Source organism: Somniosus microcephalus, chromosome 1 (assembly GCF_052327205.1).
Source record: "Somniosus microcephalus isolate GS21.2 chromosome 1, FLI_Smic_1.0, whole genome shotgun sequence".
Taxonomy (NCBI): Eukaryota; Metazoa; Chordata; class Chondrichthyes; order Squaliformes; family Somniosidae; genus Somniosus; species Somniosus microcephalus.
In genome coordinates, this window is record NC_140987.1 from 222436358 (window position 1) to 222458982 (window position 22625).

The 22625-nt window shown below is 47.3% G+C and overlaps 1 protein-coding gene across 1 annotated transcript in view; it reads left to right on the forward strand.

The window, feature by feature from the left end:
* sv2ca (synaptic vesicle glycoprotein 2Ca) overlaps positions 1-22625 on the forward strand; it is a 416052-nt gene that overhangs the window by 237199 nt on the left and 156228 nt on the right. The window contains exons 4-5 of the mRNA XM_085990666.1: positions 12052-12232; positions 21414-21565. Coding sequence (XP_085846792.1) covers positions 12052-12232; positions 21414-21565 — 333 coding nt within the window. The remainder of the gene's footprint in view (positions 1-12051; positions 12233-21413; positions 21566-22625) is intronic.

Consider the following 22625-nt stretch of genomic DNA (forward strand, 5'->3'; position numbering starts at 1 on the left):
GTGAATCCCATTAGGCTAAATGGGACCTTGTTAGACCTGGGTGAATTGGTCGGGTCTTCCGAATGCACCACCGTGCTGGAAGCTCCAGTGTCCACCAAATATCTTCCCTGCACCGCCTCCACCCCCATCTTAACACAGGGCCTGCCCCCCTCATCGTATTCAAGGGGACACAAGTCGACAGGCTGCGCTGGTTCTAGTCAAAGGTCTGGGCTAGGTGGGGCGGATGGAGTTGAAGCACCCGTGGCTGTGGCTACCCTCCCTGGGCCAGCCAACAAAACTCGAAGTGCAGCTACTAATGAATCAACTGTGGGGGGAGAGGTCGGTGTTTCTGTTTTTGGGGCAGGAGCTGGGGAGTTTTTCCCTACATTATCCTTCCAAGGATTTCTACAGTCCCTTCTCCAATGCCCACTTTTCCCGCACCCGAAGCGGTTACGCCTTTTATCAGAAGGGTTACCCCCTTCCTGGTGCCATTCTTTCTTACTTTGGCTAGGTTTTATTTCATATACTTCTCCTTTTGGTGGCTGCTCTTCTATCCCTCTACCATTCCAGTAAGCCAGGGTCAGTTGTATGACGACTGTCTCCTCGGCGACCCGGGGGTCTTTCGGGTCAAACCAAAGCTCAGCCTTAGCTCTGATCCGCGGCAAGCTGTTTGCCACCAGGCTTCGGAGCCAGTGGGCCAGCTCATTCTGGTTCAAATTAGTTCGGTCGAGATCCCCATTATAGGCACTCCTATACACAGGCCACAGCCTGTCTGCGAACGCCTGTGGGGTCTCCCCTACTAACTGTGTAGTCTTCTCCACCCAGGAGAACGGACTACCATCATTCATCCCCATCGCCTCCAGAACTTGATCCCGGATGGCAGCGTACCCGCCCTGTCCCTTCTTGCTCTCAGCAGAGCGAGACTGGTACAACTTGCCATCTAAGGTGAACAGAAGCATCTTGGCCATTTCTGAGTCATCGTACTCATTAATGCCTGCTGCTTGTTCCACTTCCATAAAATGGACTGAGGGGTCTCCCTTTTGGGTGAGCTTGCTCAGATGGCTTACCATAGCTTCATCTTCTTCTTAGGCAATCCCTCGCAACCAAGGATGACTTGCTTCCACATTAAAAATGAGTTCTCAGGTGATGGATGAGTCCAATGCGGGACCTACAGTCTCTGTCACAGGTGGGGCAGACGGTGGTTGAAGGGGCGGGTGGGTGGGGTGCTTGGGTTGACGTGCGCTCCTTGTGCTGCCTGCGCTTGGCTTCCGCTTGCTCCCGGCGAAGAGTCTCGAGGTGTTCGGCGCCTTCCCGGATGCTTCTCCTCCACTTTGTGCGGTCTTGGGCCAGGGATTCCCAGGTGTCGGTGGGGATGTTATACTTTTTCAAGGAGGCTTTGAGGGTGTCCTTGAAGCGTTTCCTCTGCCCACCTGGGGCTCTCTTGCCGTGCCGGAGCTCCGAGTAGAGCGCTTGTTTTGGGAGTCTCGTATCGGGCATGCGGACAATGTGACCCGTCCATCGGAGCTGATCAAGCGTGGTCAGAGCTTCGATGCTGGGGATGTTGGCCTGAGCAAGAACACTGACATTGGTGCGCCTATCCTGCCAATGGATTTGCAGGATCTTGCGGAGGCAGCGTTGGTAGTACCTCTCCAGTGCTTTGAGGTGCCTGCTGTACATGGTCCATGTCTCTGAGGCATACAGCAGGGCAGGTTTCACTGCTGCCCTGTAGACCATGAGCTTAATGTTGGGTTTGAGGTCCTGGTCTTCAAACACTCTCTTCCTCAGGCGACCGAAGGCTGCACTGGCACACTGAAGGCGGTGTTGGACTTCGTCATCGACGTCTGCCCTTGTTGACAGTAGGCTCCCGAGGTATGGAAAGTGGTCCACGTTGTCCAAGGCCTTGTCGCGGATTTTGATAATCGGGGGGCAGCACTGTGTGGCGGGGGCAGGTTGGTAGAGGACCTTTGTCTTACGGATGTTTAGTGTAAGGCCCATGCTCTCATATACTTCGGTGAAGGTGTTTACGATGGTTTGGAGTTCGACTTCCGAGTGAGCGCAGACGCAAGCATCGTCTGCATACTGTAATTTGACGGCAGAGGATGGGACGACCTTGGATCTGGACTGGAGGCGACGGAGGTTGAACAGTTTCCCGTTTGTCCTGTAAATTAGCTCCACTCCAGTGGGGAGCTTACTGAGGGTGAGATGGAGCATTGCAGCAAGGAAGATTGAGAAGAGCGTTGGTGTGATGACACAGCCTTGCTTGACCCCGGTTCGTACGTGAATTGGGTCTGTGGTGGAACCGTTGGTCAGGATCACAGCTTGCATGTCATCGTGAAGCAGACGGAGGATAGTGACAAACTTTTGAGGGCAGCCGAATTTGAGGAGGACACTCCATAATCCCTCACAGTTGACAGTGTCGAAGGCCTTTGTGAGATCAAAGAAGGCCATGTACAGTGGTTGGTGCTGTTCCCTGCATTTCTCTTGTAATTGACGTGCGGTGAAGATCATGTCCATTGTGCCCCTTAGTGGGCGGAATCCGCATTGCGACTCTGGGAGGAGCTCTTCGGCCACTGGGAGAAGGCGATTGAGGAGGATTCTTGCAATGACTTTCTCTGTGGCAGACAGCAGGGAAACTCCTCTGTAATTACCGCAATCGGACTTGTCACCTTTCTTGAAGATGGTCATAATTACGGCGTCTCTGAGATCCCCTGGCATGCTCTCCTCCTTCCAGATAAGAGAAATGAGTTCATGAATTCACGCTAGCAGTGCTTCTCCGCCATGCTTTCGTGCCTCAGCGGGGATTCCATCTGCTCCTGAGGCCTTGTTGTTCTTCAGTTGTCGGATGGCCTTTTCAACCTCATGCCGGGCTGGGGTTGCGCTGAGATGGTGGTGGGTAGCATGCTGTGGGATGGAGTTGAGGACACTCGTGTCGAAGACAGAGTCATGGTTAAGGAGATCTTCGAAGTGCTCCTTCCAGCGGGCACTGACTGCTTCCCTGTCCTTGATGAGTACCTCTCTGTTCTTGGCCCGCAGTGGGGAAGGGCCTTGGGTGCTTGGGCCGTAGATGGTCTTGACTGTGCTAAAGAATCCACACATGTCGTGGTTGCCGGCTAGCTGCTGGATCTCCTGCGCTTTCTCCACCCACCATCTGTTCTTTAGGTCACGAGTTTTTTGTTGGACCTCGGCCTTCAGGCTTCTGTAGAGCTGCTTTCTTGCTCTCGAGTTCTGTTGCTGTTTCCAGATCAGAAATGCCTTGCGCTTGCGACTTATTAGCTCCTGGATCTCCTGGTCATTCTTGTCGAACCAGTCTTGGTGTTTCCTGGTTGAGTGACCGAGCGTCTCTTCACAGGTGCTGATTATGGAGGCCTTGAGTGCAGACCAGACGCTGTGGGCACTCTGTCTGCAACACTGAGTCGTCAGGTTGTTTGTGAGGCGCAGGCTGAATAGGGCTTTCTTAGCGGGGTCTTTGAGTGCTCCAGCGTTAATTTTCCTGCGGCATTGTTTCTGTTGCCACCGCTGTTTTGGGGCTACATTGATGGAGATGACAGAGCGGATTAGGCGGTGGTCTGTCCAGCAGTTATCAGCTCCTGTCGTGGCGCGGGTGATGCGGACGTCCTTGCAGTCCCTCGCTCGGATGGTGACGTAGTCCAGCAGATGCCAGTGCTTGGAACGAGAGTGCTGCCATGAAGCCTTGTACTTGTCTCTCTGACGGAACAAGGTGTTGGTTATGACGAGGCCATGTTCTAAGCATTTCGACAGGAGGAGGGTACCATTGGAGTTGGCTTTCCCTACCCCCTCTCTGCCGATCACACCTCTCCAGAGGTCTGTGTCCCTTCCAACTCTGGCGTTGAAGTCGCCCAGGAGGATCAGCTTGTTGCCCGTTGGGACTCAGGACAGGGAATGTTCGAGGCTGGAGTAGAATTCCTCTTTGATCTCGTCTGTGGATTCCAGTGTTGGGGCATACGCACTGATGACCGTAGCGCATTGGCTTCAGACTAGGGTGAGTCGAAGAGTCATGAGGCGCTCGTTTATACCACTAGGGGAGTCTCTGAGACGCCCGACCAGTTCATTTTTTATGGCGAAGCCTACCCCATGGAGGCGGCGTTCTTCTTCGGGTTTGCCTTTCCAGAAGAAGGTGTAACCACCACCTTGCTCCTTGAGCTGGCCTTCCCCTGCCCGCCGGGTCTCACTTAGGGCAGCGATGTCAATGTCGAAGCGTCTGAGCTCCCAGGCAACGATAGCAGTACGGCGTTCCGGTCTGTCGCTGTTGGGGTTGTCCATGAGGGTCCTGACATTCCAGGTCCCGAACTTCATTTTAAAGGGTGGAAGATGCCCGTGCGTGAATTCTTTTAACGTGGGGTGGCCGTTGCACACCAGCTACCACATGGGCTTGGCAGAGCAAGGTCTTGGTCCAATGGCAAGGGGGCCCAAGACGATTGGCTTACCATAGCCCTAAGCTGTTGGGTCCCATGGAGAATCACGAATTGGCTTTCAAGGGACCTTTGGCCCCCACCACCCCCGGGTGGGCCAAACTTTTGCTGCCGAGCCGGGCACATCGGCCCCCGCTCCGACCTTTCCTGCATTTGTTTGCCCCCTTCTGCCTGTTGCCAAACCGAGTCAAAACCCAGCGCCACAGGTGGTGGTGGTGTGCACTCCTCCCTGCCCTCCCTACAGATTGCTTGTCCCTCCTGCTGCCCAACTGAGTTGTTCCCCCGCACCACAGGTGACGTCTTAACAGTTTCTACTTCTACTTCCAGGTCTACCTGGGCCACACCCGGGCTCACTAGGCATACCATGCCTTTTGCCCTGGACAGAGCAAGCTTTAAACTGTCGATCTGCTTTTGACAGGGGCCGTGATCTCCCGCTTCAAAATCCCTAGTGGTTGCTACTTTATAAGCTGCCTTCCCATCTCTGAACTTTTCCTCCTGTTCCTTTAACTGTCTGGTTAGGCAAGCGTTCTCCTCTTTCAGTACTAACTCATTGCCTTTTGCTTTGGTGACTTGACACCGAAAATACTCATGCCTGTTCCTGTGTTTCTCTACCAGCTGTAACTTCTCCTGACTTTGGGCCTGTAATTCCTGCAATAATTCTTCCCCTGTTATAGCCCTTGCTTGGGACAGTTTGGCTGCCTCCTGCAGCTCTTCTGTCAACGCTTTAATGTGCTGATCTAAAAGCTGGATCTGTCGTAGGGCGCAGACCAACCAGATGGCCTTTTCTACCGACTTCTTATGATCCTTGCTCTCAGTCCATTTGGCTGCAGCGTCTATGGGACGCTCAGCACGCAACAGACTGGTCACCCATTTCTTGGTGATATTCACCTTCTCAAAAACGTAAGAGGAAATCCTCTCTTCCATCTTCGTTCTTTCATCAAACACAGGGTCTATTGCATTACATCCCTTTTGCCAAAGTCCTGCCATGGTTGCCATTTTCTGTAAGGGGTGGTGTGTGTGGTCAACTTCGCCTCTGACTCCCTGAGTGGTTCGAATTGCTCCCACTCCCTTGGTTCTAGACTTTGGACTTATTTGGGGGTTGTAACGAAATTGCAACAGACACCTGAGTTGGTCAAAAGAATTTAGATTTTATTTTTGAGACAGGAAAAACATACAATATGTGATAATAATAATAACTTCCGGGAAGTTATGTCATCACTTCCTGTGAACTGTGAACTATGAACTTGGTACATACATCACTTCCTGTCATATGTCACTTCCTGTTGGACTGGATAAATACTGAACTATTCAGTATTGTAAGAGGCTTCTACCAGAGGCATGGTGAAGACCTCTCTTGTATATAGTGTGTTTACAAGTTGCTTAAAGCTTACTTTAAAGTTACTTGATGTGTGAGACTCCTTTTTCTTACATCAATTTAAGCAACTTAGTATTTACACTCACAAATACTAGACCTTCGGACAAACTCGGAGTTAAGGATCCAGGGAACCACCCATCATGGAGAGAATCCTTTGACCTATTCGTCTGGACTTGGACCCGAACACACCAGCAGCTGGCAGGGTATGGAAGCATTGGTACCGTACTTTTGAGAATTTTCTGGATGAATGTAAAGCGGATGCTCCTACTAGACTGAGGATACTTATCAACTATGTGACCCCAAAAGGGTTTGAATATGTTGATGAATGGGATAATTACGATGAGGTGATTCGGGCACTTAAGAAACTGTATGCCAAGACTCCAAATGAGGTCTATGCTAGACATCTACTGGCCACAGCCCGACAAGGGCCAGGGGAATCGATTAACGAATTCCTTCAAGAACTTCGCAGGCTCAGCATAGATTGTAACTTTCAGGCAGCCTCAGCTGAGCTGTACCGCGAAGAAATGATTCGTGATGCTTTCATCTGCGGGATTGCCTCTCCATTTATACGCCAGCATCTACTAGAAAGTAAAACACTTGAGCTACAAAAAGCTTTTGACCTAGCTTGTTCTCTGGATTTGGCAAAGAGAAATGCAGACCTCTATCAGCTGCCCAGATCTCGATCTGCTGCTGTAACTGCAACCAGACAATTCAAGCGGTCTCGGGTGAACCCTATCATGGGGGAATCTAATTCTGATAATTCTGATGAAGAAGAGGAGGATGACCCCACTTTAGCAGCCTCTTGGCAATCTAGGAAGGAATGCTTCTTTTGTGGAGATGCTTTTCACCCTAGGAAAACCTGCCCTGCTCGCAATGCAATCTGCAGTTATTGCAAAAAAAAAAGGACACTTTGCTAAAGTTTGCCTATCAAGGGCCTCTACGAGGGCCAATCCAGCTAAGGCCTACCGAACTGCCCCAATTAGGGCCTATCAAGATGCTCCAGCTAGGACCTATCACGCTTCCTCTCGAGCTCTCTCCCGAAGAAGCACACTGAGAGTTTTAGCCACTCTCTGTGCAACGACACCAATTACAGCTGCTTGCCCACAGAACCTGTCTCATGCAGCTACAAAAGTTTCAATTAAAGGGCTTACCTTAGATGCCTTAATTGACTCAGGAAGTACTGATAGTTTCATTAAAGAACAGATTGTTGCGAAGTTGAAACTACATGTCTTCCCATCGGACCAGGCAATTGCGATGGCTCAGTCATCACTTAATACCAGAATCTCCGGCTTTTGTATTGTTGATATGACACTTAATGGTCACATGTATCCCTCCACCCGACTTTCGGTACTCAAGGACTTATGTAGTGATCTCCTCTTAGGGCTGGATTTCCAGAAACAGCATAAGAAACTCACTATTGAGTTCGGCGGATCCAAACCTGGTCTTACTATTTCTAATATACCGTCTAAATTACCGTTTTGTGCATTATCAGCAGCTTCACTGGATGAACCCTCATTATTTGCCAGTATTCCGCCTCGATGCAAACCAATAATAACGAAATCGCGGCGCTTTAATCAGGAAGACCAATCTTTTATTGAGGCTGAAATCTCTCGACTTCTAGCAGAGGATATCATCGAACCATGTTCATCGCCCTGGCGGGCTCAAGTCATCATTGTCAAGAACCCTCTAAAACCTCACAAACAATGACTATGCATTGATTATTCGCAAACCATCAATCAATATACCAACTTGGACGCCTACCCATTGCCACGCATTGATGATATGGTTAATAAACTGGCCAAATACAAAGTGTTCTCAACTTACGACTTAAAAAGTGCCTATCATCAGGTACCCTTGAAGGTCTCAGATAAGCAGTACACGGCCTTTGAGGCTAATGGACGGCTGTACCAATTTCGTCGCCTCCCATTCGGGGTTACTAATGGAGTGGCTGTCTTCCAACAGGCAATGGATGGCCTGGTTAAACAGGAAAATCTAAGGGACACTTTTCCCTATCTTGATAACATTACTATTGCAGGTCACGATCAACAGGAACACGACGCCAACCTCCAAAAATTTTGGGATGCCCTCCATCGCCGTAACTTAACCTTGAATGAATCCAAATCTGTTGAGTCGCAACTGACCATCAACATCCTTGGCTACTGCGTAGGCAATGGTATCATTAAGCCAGACCCAGAAAGACTTCGCCCGCTCCAAGAGCTCCCGTCACCTAAGAATCCGACTTCTTTACGTCGGGCTCTCGGTCTGTTTGCATACTACGCTAAATGGATTCCTCATTTTTCGGACAAAATCCAACCCTTGCTGCATGCTAGATCATTTCCATTGGGAACAGCGGCTGTTGCAGCCTTTAACCTTCTCAAAAAACAGTTGGAGAAAGCGGCTCTTCGCTCCATCGATGAGAATCTCCCTTTCATAGTCGAATGTGATGCCTCGGAGGTGGCGATCTCGGCTACTCTGAATCAGGAAGGTCGTCCTGTAGCATTTATGTCCAGGACCTTACAAGGTGCCGAGCTACATTATCCTCCAGTTGAGAAGGAAGCCACAGCCATCATAGAGACAGTACGGAAGTGGAACCATTTTCTAGCTCGCCAGCACTTTACATTAATCACGGACCAACGATCAGTCGCCTTCATGCTCGATAATCGAAAATGAACCAAAATTAAGAATAATAAAATACAACTTTGGAGGATGGAACTGGCCTCTTTTGGTTATACCATTCACTAGCGGCCTGGCAAGGAGAATGTGGCCCCGGACACCCTCACACGGGCATTCTGCTCCACTATGTCGTCCTCTACTCTCATGGATGTCCACAATGGATTGTGTCATCCTGGCGTTACGCGCATGCTACATTTCGTACGATCACGGAATCTCCCTTTTTCTACTGGAGATGTAAAGAAAATATGCTCAGAATGCCGGCTGTGTGCGGAATTAAAACCTCAGTTCTTCCGCCTCTCATGCAACCCAACCGATGCAACGACTTAGCATCGATTTTAAGGGCCCAGTGCCCTCTTCAACTCGGAACACATATTTGCTCACCATGATTGATGAATATTCACGTTTTCCGTTTGCCTTCCCCTGCTCCAATATGCTGGCGTCCACAGTAATCTGCTGTCTTGAGCAGGTATTCTCTCTCTGTGGCATGCCGGCTTATATTCACTCAGATCGGGGTCCATCCTTTATGTCAAGGGAACTCGAGGACTACCTCTCAGAACGGGGAATTGCTACAAGCAAAACAACACCATACCATCCCATCGGAAATGGGCAGGTAGAGAGGTATAACGGTATCATCTGGAATTCCGTACGTCTCGCTTTAAGATCTCGGGGCCTACCAGACCAGCAATGGGAAGCAGTGCTTCCGGATGTATTGCACTCTATACGGTCCCTGCTTTCTACAGCCACAAATACTACACCTCATGAGCGGTTCTTTGGATTCCAGCGTCGCTCATCTCATGGGACATCACTCCCGTCATGGCTAACTACTCCTGGACCTGTATTACTCCGAAGATACGTTCGGACGTCTAAAAATGACCCTCTCATAGACGAGGTCGAACTAACCGATGCCAACCCCACCTATGCAAACATACGATATTCTGACGGCCGAGTATCTACCGTATCATTACGGGATCTGGCTCCCTGCCCACCAGGACCTAGTGGGACATCGGGTGATGGCATTTCACCAGGAAACTCTTGGGACCTATCGGGTACCCCTCTCCAGGATCCTGATCAGACACCAACTAGCTTGGTGCCGGTAGAACCCCGTACTCAAAGTTGCGACCCTCCCAGTACCGCGCACAAAAGTACTGATCCGCCACAGACCAGCTCTGCACCTCCCTCTGAACAGAGGCAGACCGACTTTGAACCTATTGGGGCTCGTACACGAAGCCATGATCTCCCCGACCCTGCACAGGGTAATCCAGGCCACACAGACTCTGACCAATGGCCAACTGCATGTAAGCGGACCAGCGACCCTCTACGACGGGAACCCAAACGGGTGCGACTCTTCCTCGTTCGGCGGCTGCGGAACAAAAGGAAGACCACAGCCTTCTAATCCTGCAGGAGGGAAGAATGTGATAATAATAATAACTTCTGGGAAGTTATGTCATCACTTCCTGTGAACTGTGAACTGTGAACTATGAACTATGAACTTGGTACATACATCACTTCCTGTCATATGTCACTTCCTGTTGGACTGGTATAAATACTGAACTATTCAGTATTGTAAGAGGCTTCTACCAGAGGCATGGTGAAGACCTCTCTTGTATATAGTGTGTTTATAAGTTGCTTAAAGCTTACTTTAAAGTTACTTGATGTGTGAGACTCCTTTTTCTTACATCACAATACAATAAAACTTATACTCTAAAAGGGGGAACATTTCGGAATATGCGAGGGAGAATGACAATGGACAAAATACCTTACCCTCCTAATCCCACTATCCTAACTAGGTTGAATTCCAGAGGACCAGGAAATGCTCACCAAACGACTTTCTTGACAGATTGTAGAGGTTCGCGATTTCGGGGTTCTCTTTAGTTGTGGCAGTTGGGGCCTGCCGTACCCCGGACGTGGTGGAAGACTGCACCTGCGTTGGGTTTTCAGTCTTCGCCTGTCCACTGATGCGGTTGGATGCGTAGTTGGATTTATCGGGTAAGTACCCAATTTCCTTTGGTTAGGTATAGTTTTTAGAGTCTTTTGTGTCAAATCTTACCCAGGGGTAAGTCAGGCTAGCTTGTAGAGTGGAAACAAACTTGCGAATTTTCAACTTCTTGTTGGTTGGTTTCTTGTTGGTCGTGGTGGCCCAATATTACCTAGTTGGTGGTAATATTGTTAGTTGTTGGTTTTTTGACACCTTTGGTTGCCGCGATTCCTTTTTCCTTTCGTTTCGTTCTTCTTTCCTCAAGTCTCCGATCCTCCGACTATGTACGGTGATGATGATAATGAGTAGTACTCTTTCTGAACCGTACTTTCTCTGTCCTGTACTGAACTTGAACTTTCTCTTGAGCTGTGTCCTCAACTGACTCTCTCAACTCGAACTGTATGACAACTGTCTTCTTTCTCAACTGCTTTCTGTGTCAAAGCAGGCCTTAATTATACTGTTTTGAGGCCTGGCTTTTCTGACCGCCAAATCTCCTCTGGTCCATTGTTAATTTTGGCGGGCTCGTTAATTTTAATAGGCTTAAATTCTCATCAAGTTTCGGGGCTGGTCCCATCTATTTTTAATTGGCTTTTTAACTGGCTTCGGGATTGCTTCGAAATCAGTTTTAAGTGTGCAAAGTGTTTTTGGAAATCTTTCTGAGTGGTTAATCTGTTGTTTGATTGTCTTCTCCTGCTGGGGCCAAGGTCTCTTTTGTTGGTTGTTGGCATGTATTGTATTATTCATGTACTTGATGGCCCTGTAGGTTTTGGTGGGAACTGTCCTCCCATGGGCCTATTGTCTTTATGTAGAATGACTGGGACAGTCCAGAACATTCTCAGACAATCTGGCCTTTCCAATACTCAAACTGTCTGTCCCACAGTGTCCAACCCATTCCTTTTGTTGCAGCTTTTCCACAGGCCTGAACATGCCTTTTAAAATAGCAGAAATCCTGGGGTATTGATGTTAAACCCCTTTTGGCCCAATATTCCTTCAAACAGTCCAATATCTCTTCTTTTCTTGGTTTGGGGGAATATGTATAAATTTTGTGAGCCTTGCATCCCAAGGCTTCCTTCTCAGTCCAAATTTGTGGGAATTCTATCCTGTATTCTGTATCTAAGGTAACTTTGTATCTATGTTAAATCTGGAACAAGGTAACCAGTAATAAAGGAATGGCAGCCCATTTTATGGCAATGTGTTTGGTGTTGCAATGCTTATGTGCAAACACATGAGGAGACTCCTGTACCTTGCATGTGAATTGGTCTTCTAATCCATCTAGTACGGTGTTTTGGTTGGGATGGATGGATGAGGTGACAGTGAACTATGGAAGTTTGCGGTATGACAACAGGTGAAATGTATCAGTTCCAGAAAACTCATCAATCAACTCCCCTAACTAAAAGCTGTGATTAATAAAGGTAAAATCCTATTGTTAAACAAATCGTGCTGCAGCAGAATCAGCATCTGTCTCACTGAGCAGTTGCAAAGGTGGTTCAAATGGTATTGCTACAGTAGAGTTTTTTGAAGCTGTTCAAAGTACTATACTGAGTCTGTTTAAAAACGTCTCAGCTGCGGTGATATTTGACAACTATGACTAAACAAAGACCATCTCTGTTTTATTGCAGGCAGTATAGTGTACCTTGGGATGATGTTGGGAGCCTTTTTCTGGGGCGGATTAGCAGACAAGATGGGCCGGCGGCAAGCCCTCCTCATCTGTATGTCCGTCAATGGATTCTTCGCCTTTCTTTCATCCTTCGTCCAGGGTTACGGGCTCTTCCTCTTCTGCCGATTCTTTGCTGGATTTGGGTAAGATCTGCTGCCATGCTATCACACCTCCGCAAGTCCTGCGAGGCTTTAATTACACTGAGCTTCCATTGAAAGGGTATCATCAGCATCTCATTAAAAACCTGTATCTCATTATCACCTGTTTTAATTTGTAAATATCTTGTAGATTATAGAATGCATTTGATCTAATTTACTAATGAATTTAATGTTTGTATGTCATTTACAAATTACCTTTTGATTATGTTTAACAGGGAGAAAGGTGAAAAAAGATTTATAGCATTCAACTGATGCATTTAAGGGGAAGCTAGACAGATACATGAGGAAGAAAGGAATAGAAGGTTATGCTGATAGTGTTAGATGAAGTAGGGTGGGAGGAGGATCGTGTGGGGCACAAACGCAGCATAGACCAGTTGGGCCGACTGGCCTGTTCCAGTGCTGTTCATTCTGTGTACTGAAAATCTAATATTCAGACACTTTGACACCCTCTTATCTTAACAATAGAGATCTAGGAAACCATAAATAATTTGTTTGCATGGATATGTTGGGGGTGGGGTGTGATTTTTTTCCATATGTATTTAAAAACCGAGGTGAAAGACCAAATCAATGATGCAGGGCACAACCAAAGTTGAATAGGGTAGGAGAGAATACTAGGTAAATAAGAAAATAATAATAATTGACGCCAAGCATGAGTTTGGAAAGCCTGCAGATGATAAGAGGAAAGGAAGACTGGAGGAGGCAAAACATTCCACAATGCTTTGAGGTCCTGTAAAAGATGAAATTTGATTACAGGAGCTGGTGTGATGTGCTGATTTCAATACAGTGAGAATGCAAGGAGGAGGAAAAATGTGTAGAATTACACACTTGGAGTCAAATTGTAGAATTCATTGGCAAGCAGCTAACTTTCAGTGCATGAAATAACCTTGCAATTGTAAATTTTCTTCTTTTCACTTTTCTCCCTGTTAAGTGCAATTAAATAAAGTAATTTGAAATGGCACACAAACATGAAATTCATTACTAAATTAGATCAAATGCATTTTATAATCAACAGGGAGCTGAAGCGGACATTAATGTGGCCACTGAGGGTGGGCCTGGGCCAATAGCTGATGAATGCTGAAATTCCCAGCAGCATAGTGGCACTGGCACCCTCGAACCCTGTACTAATGAGGTGCCCTCCCACTGACCCCACAAATTGCCAGGACCCCGGCTCATGGGTTTTCAGCCCCAAAGCGTTAAGGTCTGCAACTGATTCAGAAGAAAATATGAGAAATATTGCCAGGGGACAGAGCAAATTCCCAAAGAAAGGTGACATTACTTCTGGATTGAAGAGCTGAACAATCCTTATAATCTTGGGATCTTGTATGACCAGAGGGATAGAGCATATATCCCTGGAGATGATAATGAGTTTGTACAAGATGTTGGTATGGCCACTCCAGAAGTACTGCGTACCATTCTGGTTACTTCAATGGAAAGGTTGTATAAGGGGTGACTGATCTGCTACTGTCCTGCCGATGTTGAATTTTACTACAGTTCTTCTTGTAGTCTGTGTCAGTAATTGACCTTAAATATAACTGGAACACACAGACTTAACAGTGGCGACGAGTCCGATCTTACCCTGCGGCAGTTTACATCCACGGCAGCTTTGTCCTCAGAACGGGCGTCGAGAAGAGGCATCCACCCTCATCATCCTGCTGAACAGCACGTCGCGCGGGAGGCATCGAGGACCCGGAGTGAAGAAGAGAAATTCTGAACTCGAAGCCCCCATCAGCGGCAGACAGCTATCTTCCTTCTACCACGGTGGTGGGTAAGCCAATCAGCGAAAGTCAGCCGCGTTGGCTGTAGCGAAGGGGAGGGAAGACGGAGGAAAGAGGGCGGTGAAATCGACCGCGGCCGGTGAAAAGGGCCGGGCCGCATTCGGGCCGAAAGGCGCAGCGACTGGGGCAGCTGAAGGTGCGAGAGTCGCGGTGAATTCGAACGCAGCGGGTGCACATAACCGGGCTGCAAGAAGGGCTGCGAGGCGCGATGGCAGGGAAGCGCGAATGCCCACGGGAACCGCGGTGGAGTAGAAGCAGCGTCGGGGGAGTTGTTAACCACTGGGGAGGCGAGACCGGCAGCAGCACAGCAATCGCCATTGCAGCCAGCGGGTGAAGAAGACGAGCGCGGGAAAGACCGCCAAGCGCGGGAAGCCGCCATTTTGAAAAAAGAAAAATTGCAAAGATGCCTAAACATGGGAACATTAATACTTTTGATAGCGACATCGAAGATTGGACGACGTATGTAGAATGTATAGAAGTTTATTGTAGAGCAAATAAGATACCAGATGGGGAGAAAGCACTAACCTTATTAAACTTAATGGGTGCGAAGACATACGGGCAATTGAAACACCTTCTATCACCAGAGAAACCGGCGGATAAGACTTTCGCGGATATTGTTACCGTCCTGAAAAATCATTTAAGCCCCACGCCGCTGATGCTAGCGGAACGATTTAAATTTTACAGCAGAAAGCAGCTGAAAGATGAAAGCAATGCTGAATTTTTAATTGAATTGCGTAAGCTAGCAAAGTACTGTCAGTTTGGAACAGGACTAACAGATGCGCTAAGCGATAAATTTGTGTGTGGATTGTTAAAAGAAGAGACACAAAAGCGACTGCTTGAGGAGAATGAGCTGACACTTGATAAAGCTGTCGCTATGGCAGCATCGCACGAAGCCGCAGCAAGAGGCACGGCGGTAATGCAGCTATGGTCACCGGAACTCAGCACAAATCAAATGGTCTTGGGTACAGTAAAATGTTATCATTGCGGAAAGACAACGCACGATCAGAACCAGTGCTGGTTCAAAAATAAGGAATGCAGAAAATGTGGCAGGCTTGGTCACATAGCTAAAGTATGCCGGTCAGGAGAGAAGACCAGCAACAAAAAGTCACCGCAGGGAAAGTACAGAAAGGTACACAAGGTGACAGAGAACAGTTCGAACGAACAGAAGTCAGATTCAGACGCCAGCAGTAATGAACTGGGTAGCTTAAGAGTACACAACGTTGGTAAGGAAGCAGACCTCCAGACAATTTGGGTCACACTTCAGATAGCAGGAGTCCAAGTGAAGATGGAATTGGACACTGGATCGGCATTGACGGTCATGAATAAGAAAGATTACAAAATGTTATTCCAACATATTCCCCTACGGGATACGGAGATTGTATTGAAAACATACACGGGGCAAAGAGTATACCCCATCGGAAAGATAGAGGTAAAGGTGGTCCACAAGGGCAAAGAAAGCCGAGGAATGGACTTATATGTGCTACCTGAAGGAGGTCCACCACTACTGGGACGGGAGTGGATTAGAAAAATGAATATGGACTGGCATTCCTTAAAAGCACTAACGGTAGATGCCAGGGAAACAGATGTCAAACCTAAACGATTGTCCAGAATATTGGACGATGCTAAAGAGGTGTTCCAGCAGGGACTGGGAACACTGAGAGGAATTACGGCAAACATCAAGATTGAAGAACATGCACAACCAAAATTTTTCAAAGCCAGACCGGTACCCTATGCGATATGACCTGCTGTGGAAGCGGAGCTGGAAGCGCTAGAATGTTCAGGAGTACTGTCTAAGGTAGACTGGAGTGAGTGGGCTATGCCCATTGTTCCCGTGATGAAATGTCCTTCGAGCAACAAGCCAGGAGAACCAGGGAAGGTTCGCATCTGTGGAGATTTCAAGATCACTGTTAATCCGGTGCTTCACACGGTGCAGTATCCGCTTCCGCGGATTGAGGATATCTTCGCTTCATTGTCGGGCGGGAAACACTTCACCAAGATAGACCTGGCACAGGCGTACTTACAGATGGAAGTTGAGGAAGAGTCATGCCAGTACCTCACGATCAACACGCATAGAGGCTTGTACCGGTATAATAGACTGGTTTTTGGAGTGACATCGGCTCCAGCAATTTGGCAGAGGGCCATGGAGCAGGTATTACAGGGAATTCCAGGCACACAATGTTACCTGGACGATATTCTGATTACAGGAGATGGTGACGAGGAACACCTCGCAAATTTGGAACTGGTGCTCATCAGATTGAAAGAATATGGACTTCGAGTTAATCGGCAGAAATGTGAGTTCTTTCAGAAGCGGATCTCGTACTGTGGCCATGTCATTGACCATAGATACATAGATACATAGAAGATAGGAGCAGGAGTAGGCCATTCGGCCCTTCGTGCCTGCTCCGCCATTTAATGAGATCATGGCTGATCCTTTAATTCAGTATCCCGTCCCCGCCTTCTCTCCGTAACCCTTAACCCCTTTTGCCCGTAGAAATATATCTAATTCCCTCTTAAATATATTTAATGAGCTGGCATACACTGCCCTCTGTGGCAATGAGTTCCACAGGTTCACCACTCTCTGAGTGAAGAAATTCCCCCTCATCTCTGTCCTAAATGGTTTAGCCCTTATCCTTAAATTATGTCCTCTAGTTCTGTTCTCACCCGCCAAGGGAAACATTCCTTCTGCATCCAGTCTGTCTAGACCTGTCAGAATTTTATACACTTCTATGAGGTCCCCTCTCAATCTTCTAAACTCCAGTGTGGCCTTGTGTGGGGAGTAAAGAAGTTTAATCATTACCTGCAGGGCCAAAAGTTTACGCTTCTGACAGACCATCAGCCGTTGGTATCCATTTTTAACCCTAAGAAGGGTGTGTCGGTGATGACAGCACAGAGACTCCAGAGATGGTCCCTTTTCCTAGGGGCACATCAATATCAGATAGAATTCAAAGGTACAAAGCAGCATGGTAATGCTGATGGGCTGTCGCGCCTGCCACTACCTGAAGAAGAGGAGACAACGAAGGTTGACCCTGTTGAGTTATTTCACTCGACCATCATCGAGTGTTTACCAGTCACCAATGCAAGTATTGAAAGAGAAACCAGGAACGACCCGACACTGTCCCGAGTCTACGAGGTGACAGTGAAGGGATGGCCAGCACATGGTGATTCTCTGTTGCCGGCATTCTCGGCAAGACGAGACCAGCTGTCCGTCTGTCAAGGAACATTGATGTATGGAACGAGAGTGATTATTCCTCCTAAGTTAAGGGAAAGATTTCTAAAGGAACTGCATGAAGGTCATCTGGGGGGAGTCAAGATGAAAAGCCTTGCTAGGGCTTATGTGTGGTGGCCGGGTATCGACCAACAGATAGAGGAGCTGACGAAAAGCTGCTCAGGGTGCCAAAAAGTGCGCACCTCCGATTGCACCGCTGCATCCATGGGAATGGCCTTCAGCCCCATGGCAACGCGTACATATTGACTTTGCTGGTCCATTCATGGACTCCATGTTTCTAATTGCGGTGGACGCACATTCTAAATGGCCAGAAGTGATCAAGATGACTACCACTACTTCAGAAAAGACAACTGTGGTGTTAAGAACGATATTCGCAAGGAACGGATTGCCAGAACAAATATGTTCCGACAACGGACCACAGTTCGTGTCAGAAGAATTCCAAAAATTCTTAAAGAAGAATGGGGTGAAACATTATACCTCTGCCCATATCATCCGGCTACAAATGGGTTGGCCGAGAGATTTGTACAAACATTCAAAAAGGCAATAAAGGCCATGAGCGAAGATCAGATTCCACTACAACATAAGGTGGACAAGTTTTTACTGGCATATCGAAACGCCGCTCATGCAGTGACAAACCAAAGTCCTGCCATGATGTTTTATAACAGGAGGTTGCGGTCCAGGTTGGACTTGTTAAAACCAAATGTGCGGAGGGAAGTTGAAAACAAACAGTTCCAGCATATAAATAACAAGACCACTCGGAGTTTCGAGGTAGGACAACCAGTGTTGGCCAGGGACTATGGAAATGAGAAATGGCAATCCGGAACAATTCGGGCCAGACAAGGACCCCTGATGTACACGGTAGATGTTGGTAAAAATGTAATACGGCGTCATGCTGACCAACTGGTAGAATCGAGAACAAGGGTCGAACCCATGGTTACGACAGAGACAACCGTGGAAGAAGTTAATGAACCTGAAGCATCTACCTCGGCAGTGAATGTACCTGATGATGATGTCCAAGACATAAGAGACCGACTAGAGGACTCACCTCAGCAACAAGAATCAGAGACCCCTGAAAGGCGTTATCCAACTCGAATCAGGAGGCCTCCTGAGAGACTGAACCTTTGAACTGTTTCTACATGAAGTTGTATATGTATATATGTTATTATGTTATGTTAAATGGGGATATAACTGTTAAGCTAAAAAGGGAGGATTGTGGTATATGTAACTTGTTCCACCTTAAGAGAACTTAAACCTGTTCCACCTTAAGAGATGTACTACTTTCTCTGGCTGCTGTATACGGTAATACCGGTGGTGACCACACCGGTATATAAGTGCTGTGTAGTAATTTGCTGGGTAGTACAGCCCTAACCTCCGAATAGTAAAGACCTATTGAAAAGTTCTTCTTGTAGTCTGTGTCAGTAATTGACCTTAAATATAACTGGAACACACAGACTTAACATAACCCTTTTCAAAAAAAATGTTGCTTTAAAAAATATTCCTTGATATAAGTGGTAACTTGGTGAAGTTTGATTAATACAGCTGAAAATGGGTTTTCCACAAAAAATAAGCATTTAAATCACAATGTCAAGCCACTGCCTGTGAGTAACCTGATTTTAAATGATGGAAAATTACTTTTTAGAAATATACAAAACTATTTTCTAGTTAGATTGGAGTACAGTAGTCAGTTTCATAGTACAGTAAATTAAAAAAAATTAATTCAAAATCCTTTCAAAACATACCTATTAGTGTGCTTGCGCCCAAAAGATCCAGCTTAATTTTTAAAGCCTCCTCGAAGACCTTCATCAAGTGCAATTAACGGAAACTCACAATGGTGATTAATCCAGTTGGCATGGCCAGTTTTGTAGAAACTCGAGTTGCGCTAATCACAATTTGTGCTTAAAATTCTGCGATCTTTGCGCCAGTTACGCCAATATCAGGGGAATTGCGAAGCAGCAGAATTGTATACCACCACAATCATGGCCCGGCATATCCCTCACTCTACCATTACCATCAAGCCAGGGGACCAACCTGGTTCAATGAGCAGTACAGAAGAGCCTGCCAGGAGCAGCACCAGGTGTACCTGAAAATGAGGTGCCAACCTGGGGAAGCTGCTACACAGGACCGCATGCATGTTCAACAAAGCTAAGCGATCCCACAAACAATGGATCAGATCAAAGCTCTGCAGTCCTGCCACCTCCAGTCGTGAATGGTGGTGGATAATTAACAACTAACGGGAGGAGGAGGCTCCGTGAATATCCCCATCCTCAATGATGACGAAGCCCAGCACGCGAGTGCAAAAGACAAGGCTGAAGCATTTGCAACCATCTTCAGCCAGAACTGCCGAGTGGATGATCCATATCGGACCCCTCCTGAGGTCCCCACCATCACAGAAGTCAGTCTTCAGCCAATTCGATTCACTCCACGTGATATCAAGAAATGGCTGAGCGCACTGGATACAGCAAAGGCTATGGGCCCCGACAACATCCGGCTGTCATGCTGAAGACTTGTGCTCCAGGACTAGCCGCACCTCTAGCCAAGCTATTCCAGTACAGTTACAACACTGGCATCTACACGACAATGTGGAAAACTGCCCAGGTATGTCCTGTCCACAATAAGCAGGACAAATCCAATCCGGTCAATTACCGCCCCATCAGTCTACTCTCAACCATCAGCAAAGTGATGGAAGGTGTCATCGACAGTGCTATCAAGCAGCACTTACTCACCAATAACCTGCTCACCAATGCTCAGTTTGGGTTCCACCAGGACCGCTCGGCTCCAGACCTCATTACAGCCTTGATCCAAACATGGACAAAAGAGCTGAATTCCAGAGGTGAGGTGAGAGTGACTTCCCTTGACATCAAGGCAGCATTTGACTGAGTGTGGCATCAAGGACCCCTAGTAAAACTGAAGTCCATGGGAATCGGGGGGGGGGGGCGGGGGAAACTCTCCACTGGCTGGAGTCATGCCTCGCACAAAGGAAGATGGTTGTGGTGGTTGAAGGTCAATCATCTCAGCCCCAGGACATCACTGCAGGAGTTTCTCAGTGCAGTGTCCTGGGCCCAACCATCTTCAGCTGCTTCATCGATGACCTTCCCTCTATCATAAGGTCAGAAGTAGGGATATTCGCTAATGATTGCACAGTGTTCAGTTCCATTTGCAACTCCTCAGATAATGAAGCAGTCCATGCCCGAATGCAGCAAGATCTGGATGACATTCAGGCTTGGGCTGATAAGTGACGGGTAACATTCGCACCACACAAGTGCCAGGCAATGGCTATCTCCAACAAGTGAGAGTCTAACCACTGCCCCTTGACATTCAACGGCATTACCATCGCCAAATCCCCAGCCATCAACATCCTGGGGGTCACTATTGACCAGATACCTAACTGGGCCAGCCATATAAATAATATGTCTACAAGAGCAGGTCAGAGGCTGGGTATTCTGCAGCGAGTGTCTCACCTTCTGACTCCCCAAAGCCTTTCCACCATCTACAAGGCACAAGTCAGGAGTGTGATGGAATACTCTCCACTGGATGAGTGCAGCTCCAACAACACACAAAAAGCACAACACCATCCAGGACAAAGCAGCCCGCTTGATCGGCACCCCATCCCCATCCTTAAACATTCACTCTCTACACCACCAGCAGACTGTGGCTACAGTGTGTACCATCTACAAGATGCACTGCAGCAACTCGCCAAGGCTTCTTCGGCAGCATCTCCCAAACCTGTGACCTCTACCATCTAGAAGGACAAGGGCAGCGGGCGCATGGGAACACCGCCACCTCCAACTTCCCCTCCAAGTCACACCATCCTGACTTGGAAATATATCACTGTTCCTTTATTGTCGCTGGATCAAAATCCTGGAACTCCCTCCCTAACAGCACTGTGTGAGTACCTGCACCACACGGACTGCAGCGGTTCAAGAAGCTGGCTCACCACCACCTTCTCGAGGGGAATTGGGGATGGGCAATAAATGCTAGCCTTGCCAGCGACGCCCAGATCCCAGGAACAAATACAAAAAAAAGCGCAATTGAGCAGAAACTCCAGGCCATATAATTTACAGACACTGAGGACTTTATTGACTCCATGTTACCATTAAGTGGTATCCATGGTACTTGTACTATGACGGCTAATATGTGGCATGTATTTTTTGTTTTATTAACCCAGGATTGGAGGAGCAGTTCCAATTGTGTTTTCCTATTTTGCTGAAGTCCTGGCCCGGGAGAAACGTGGTGAGCACTTGAGCTGGCTCTGCATGTTCTGGATGATCGGAGGAATCTATGCATCCGCCATGGCTTGGGCCATCATCCCTCACTATGGTAAGACAACAAAAAAATAAAGGCCGGCAATCGTCAGAACACAGCATGTAGTTATATGCTGGGTGTCTGTCTGGGGGCGGGCAGAGGGTGACTGTCTTCCTTGCACTTTAGCAGCACTGTGAGTGCTGATAAAGTGCAAAGTTCTTCGCTACAGGAAGGAAGGAATAATTAGAGCACCAGTCACCCAGATCACTCTCATACACCTTTTAAGCTACAGAGTCGCATTGGCAGAGGATTTGCAGCAAATCACCAACTGCCCTCTCAAACTGGCAAATACATATGTTGTGAGGAGATAAAGAAATATGTGAGATAAATGGTGATTTTGTTTTCAAATGATAGCTCGTATCCAAGGGAACTATGCACTGCTTTAATAATGCTTTCTGTGTCCTACCAAAGTGCACTTCAACCATTGCTGGTGTCAGTGACTGGAGTCACTGCAGCAAAGGTAGGTCTATAGTAATAAGAGATGCAAAAAGTGAAAAAAAAATTGAAAGCAATGTTAAAGTTAACAGCAAATTTTTTGAATAAATATATTAAGAGAAAGAGAATGGTAACAACAACAATAACTTGTGTATATATACAGCACCTTTAACATAGTATGGAGGGATTTGAAAATGTTGCTTAACTGGAAGACAATGGGCCAGTAATTCCGGTCCCAACGCATGAGTACGGACGGGGTACTCACGCGTGGGCCCGTTGGAAGTGCCGGATTTCAGCATGCACAGCGCATGCGCGGGAAACCGGCATTTCCTCCAAGGGGTTCAGAGGTCCAACGCGTGCACGCAGGACTCTGCGCGCACACGTTGAACTTCCTTCTTTTTGACAGGTTTGCCCGTGTGTAAGGGCCTGAACTTTTTAGACATATAAAAAGGAGGCGTAAGGACTTGATTCTTTAAGGTAAGTGGTCTATTATTTAAAATTATAACATTTTTTCCACAGCGTTATTGTTTTTAAGGACTTTACAGTAAGGTAAGTTTATTTTTAGACCCGATTTCTTAAAAAAATATTTTTTTCAAAAATTTGATTAATTGTTTAAAATAGTTTTTTAAAGTTATTTATA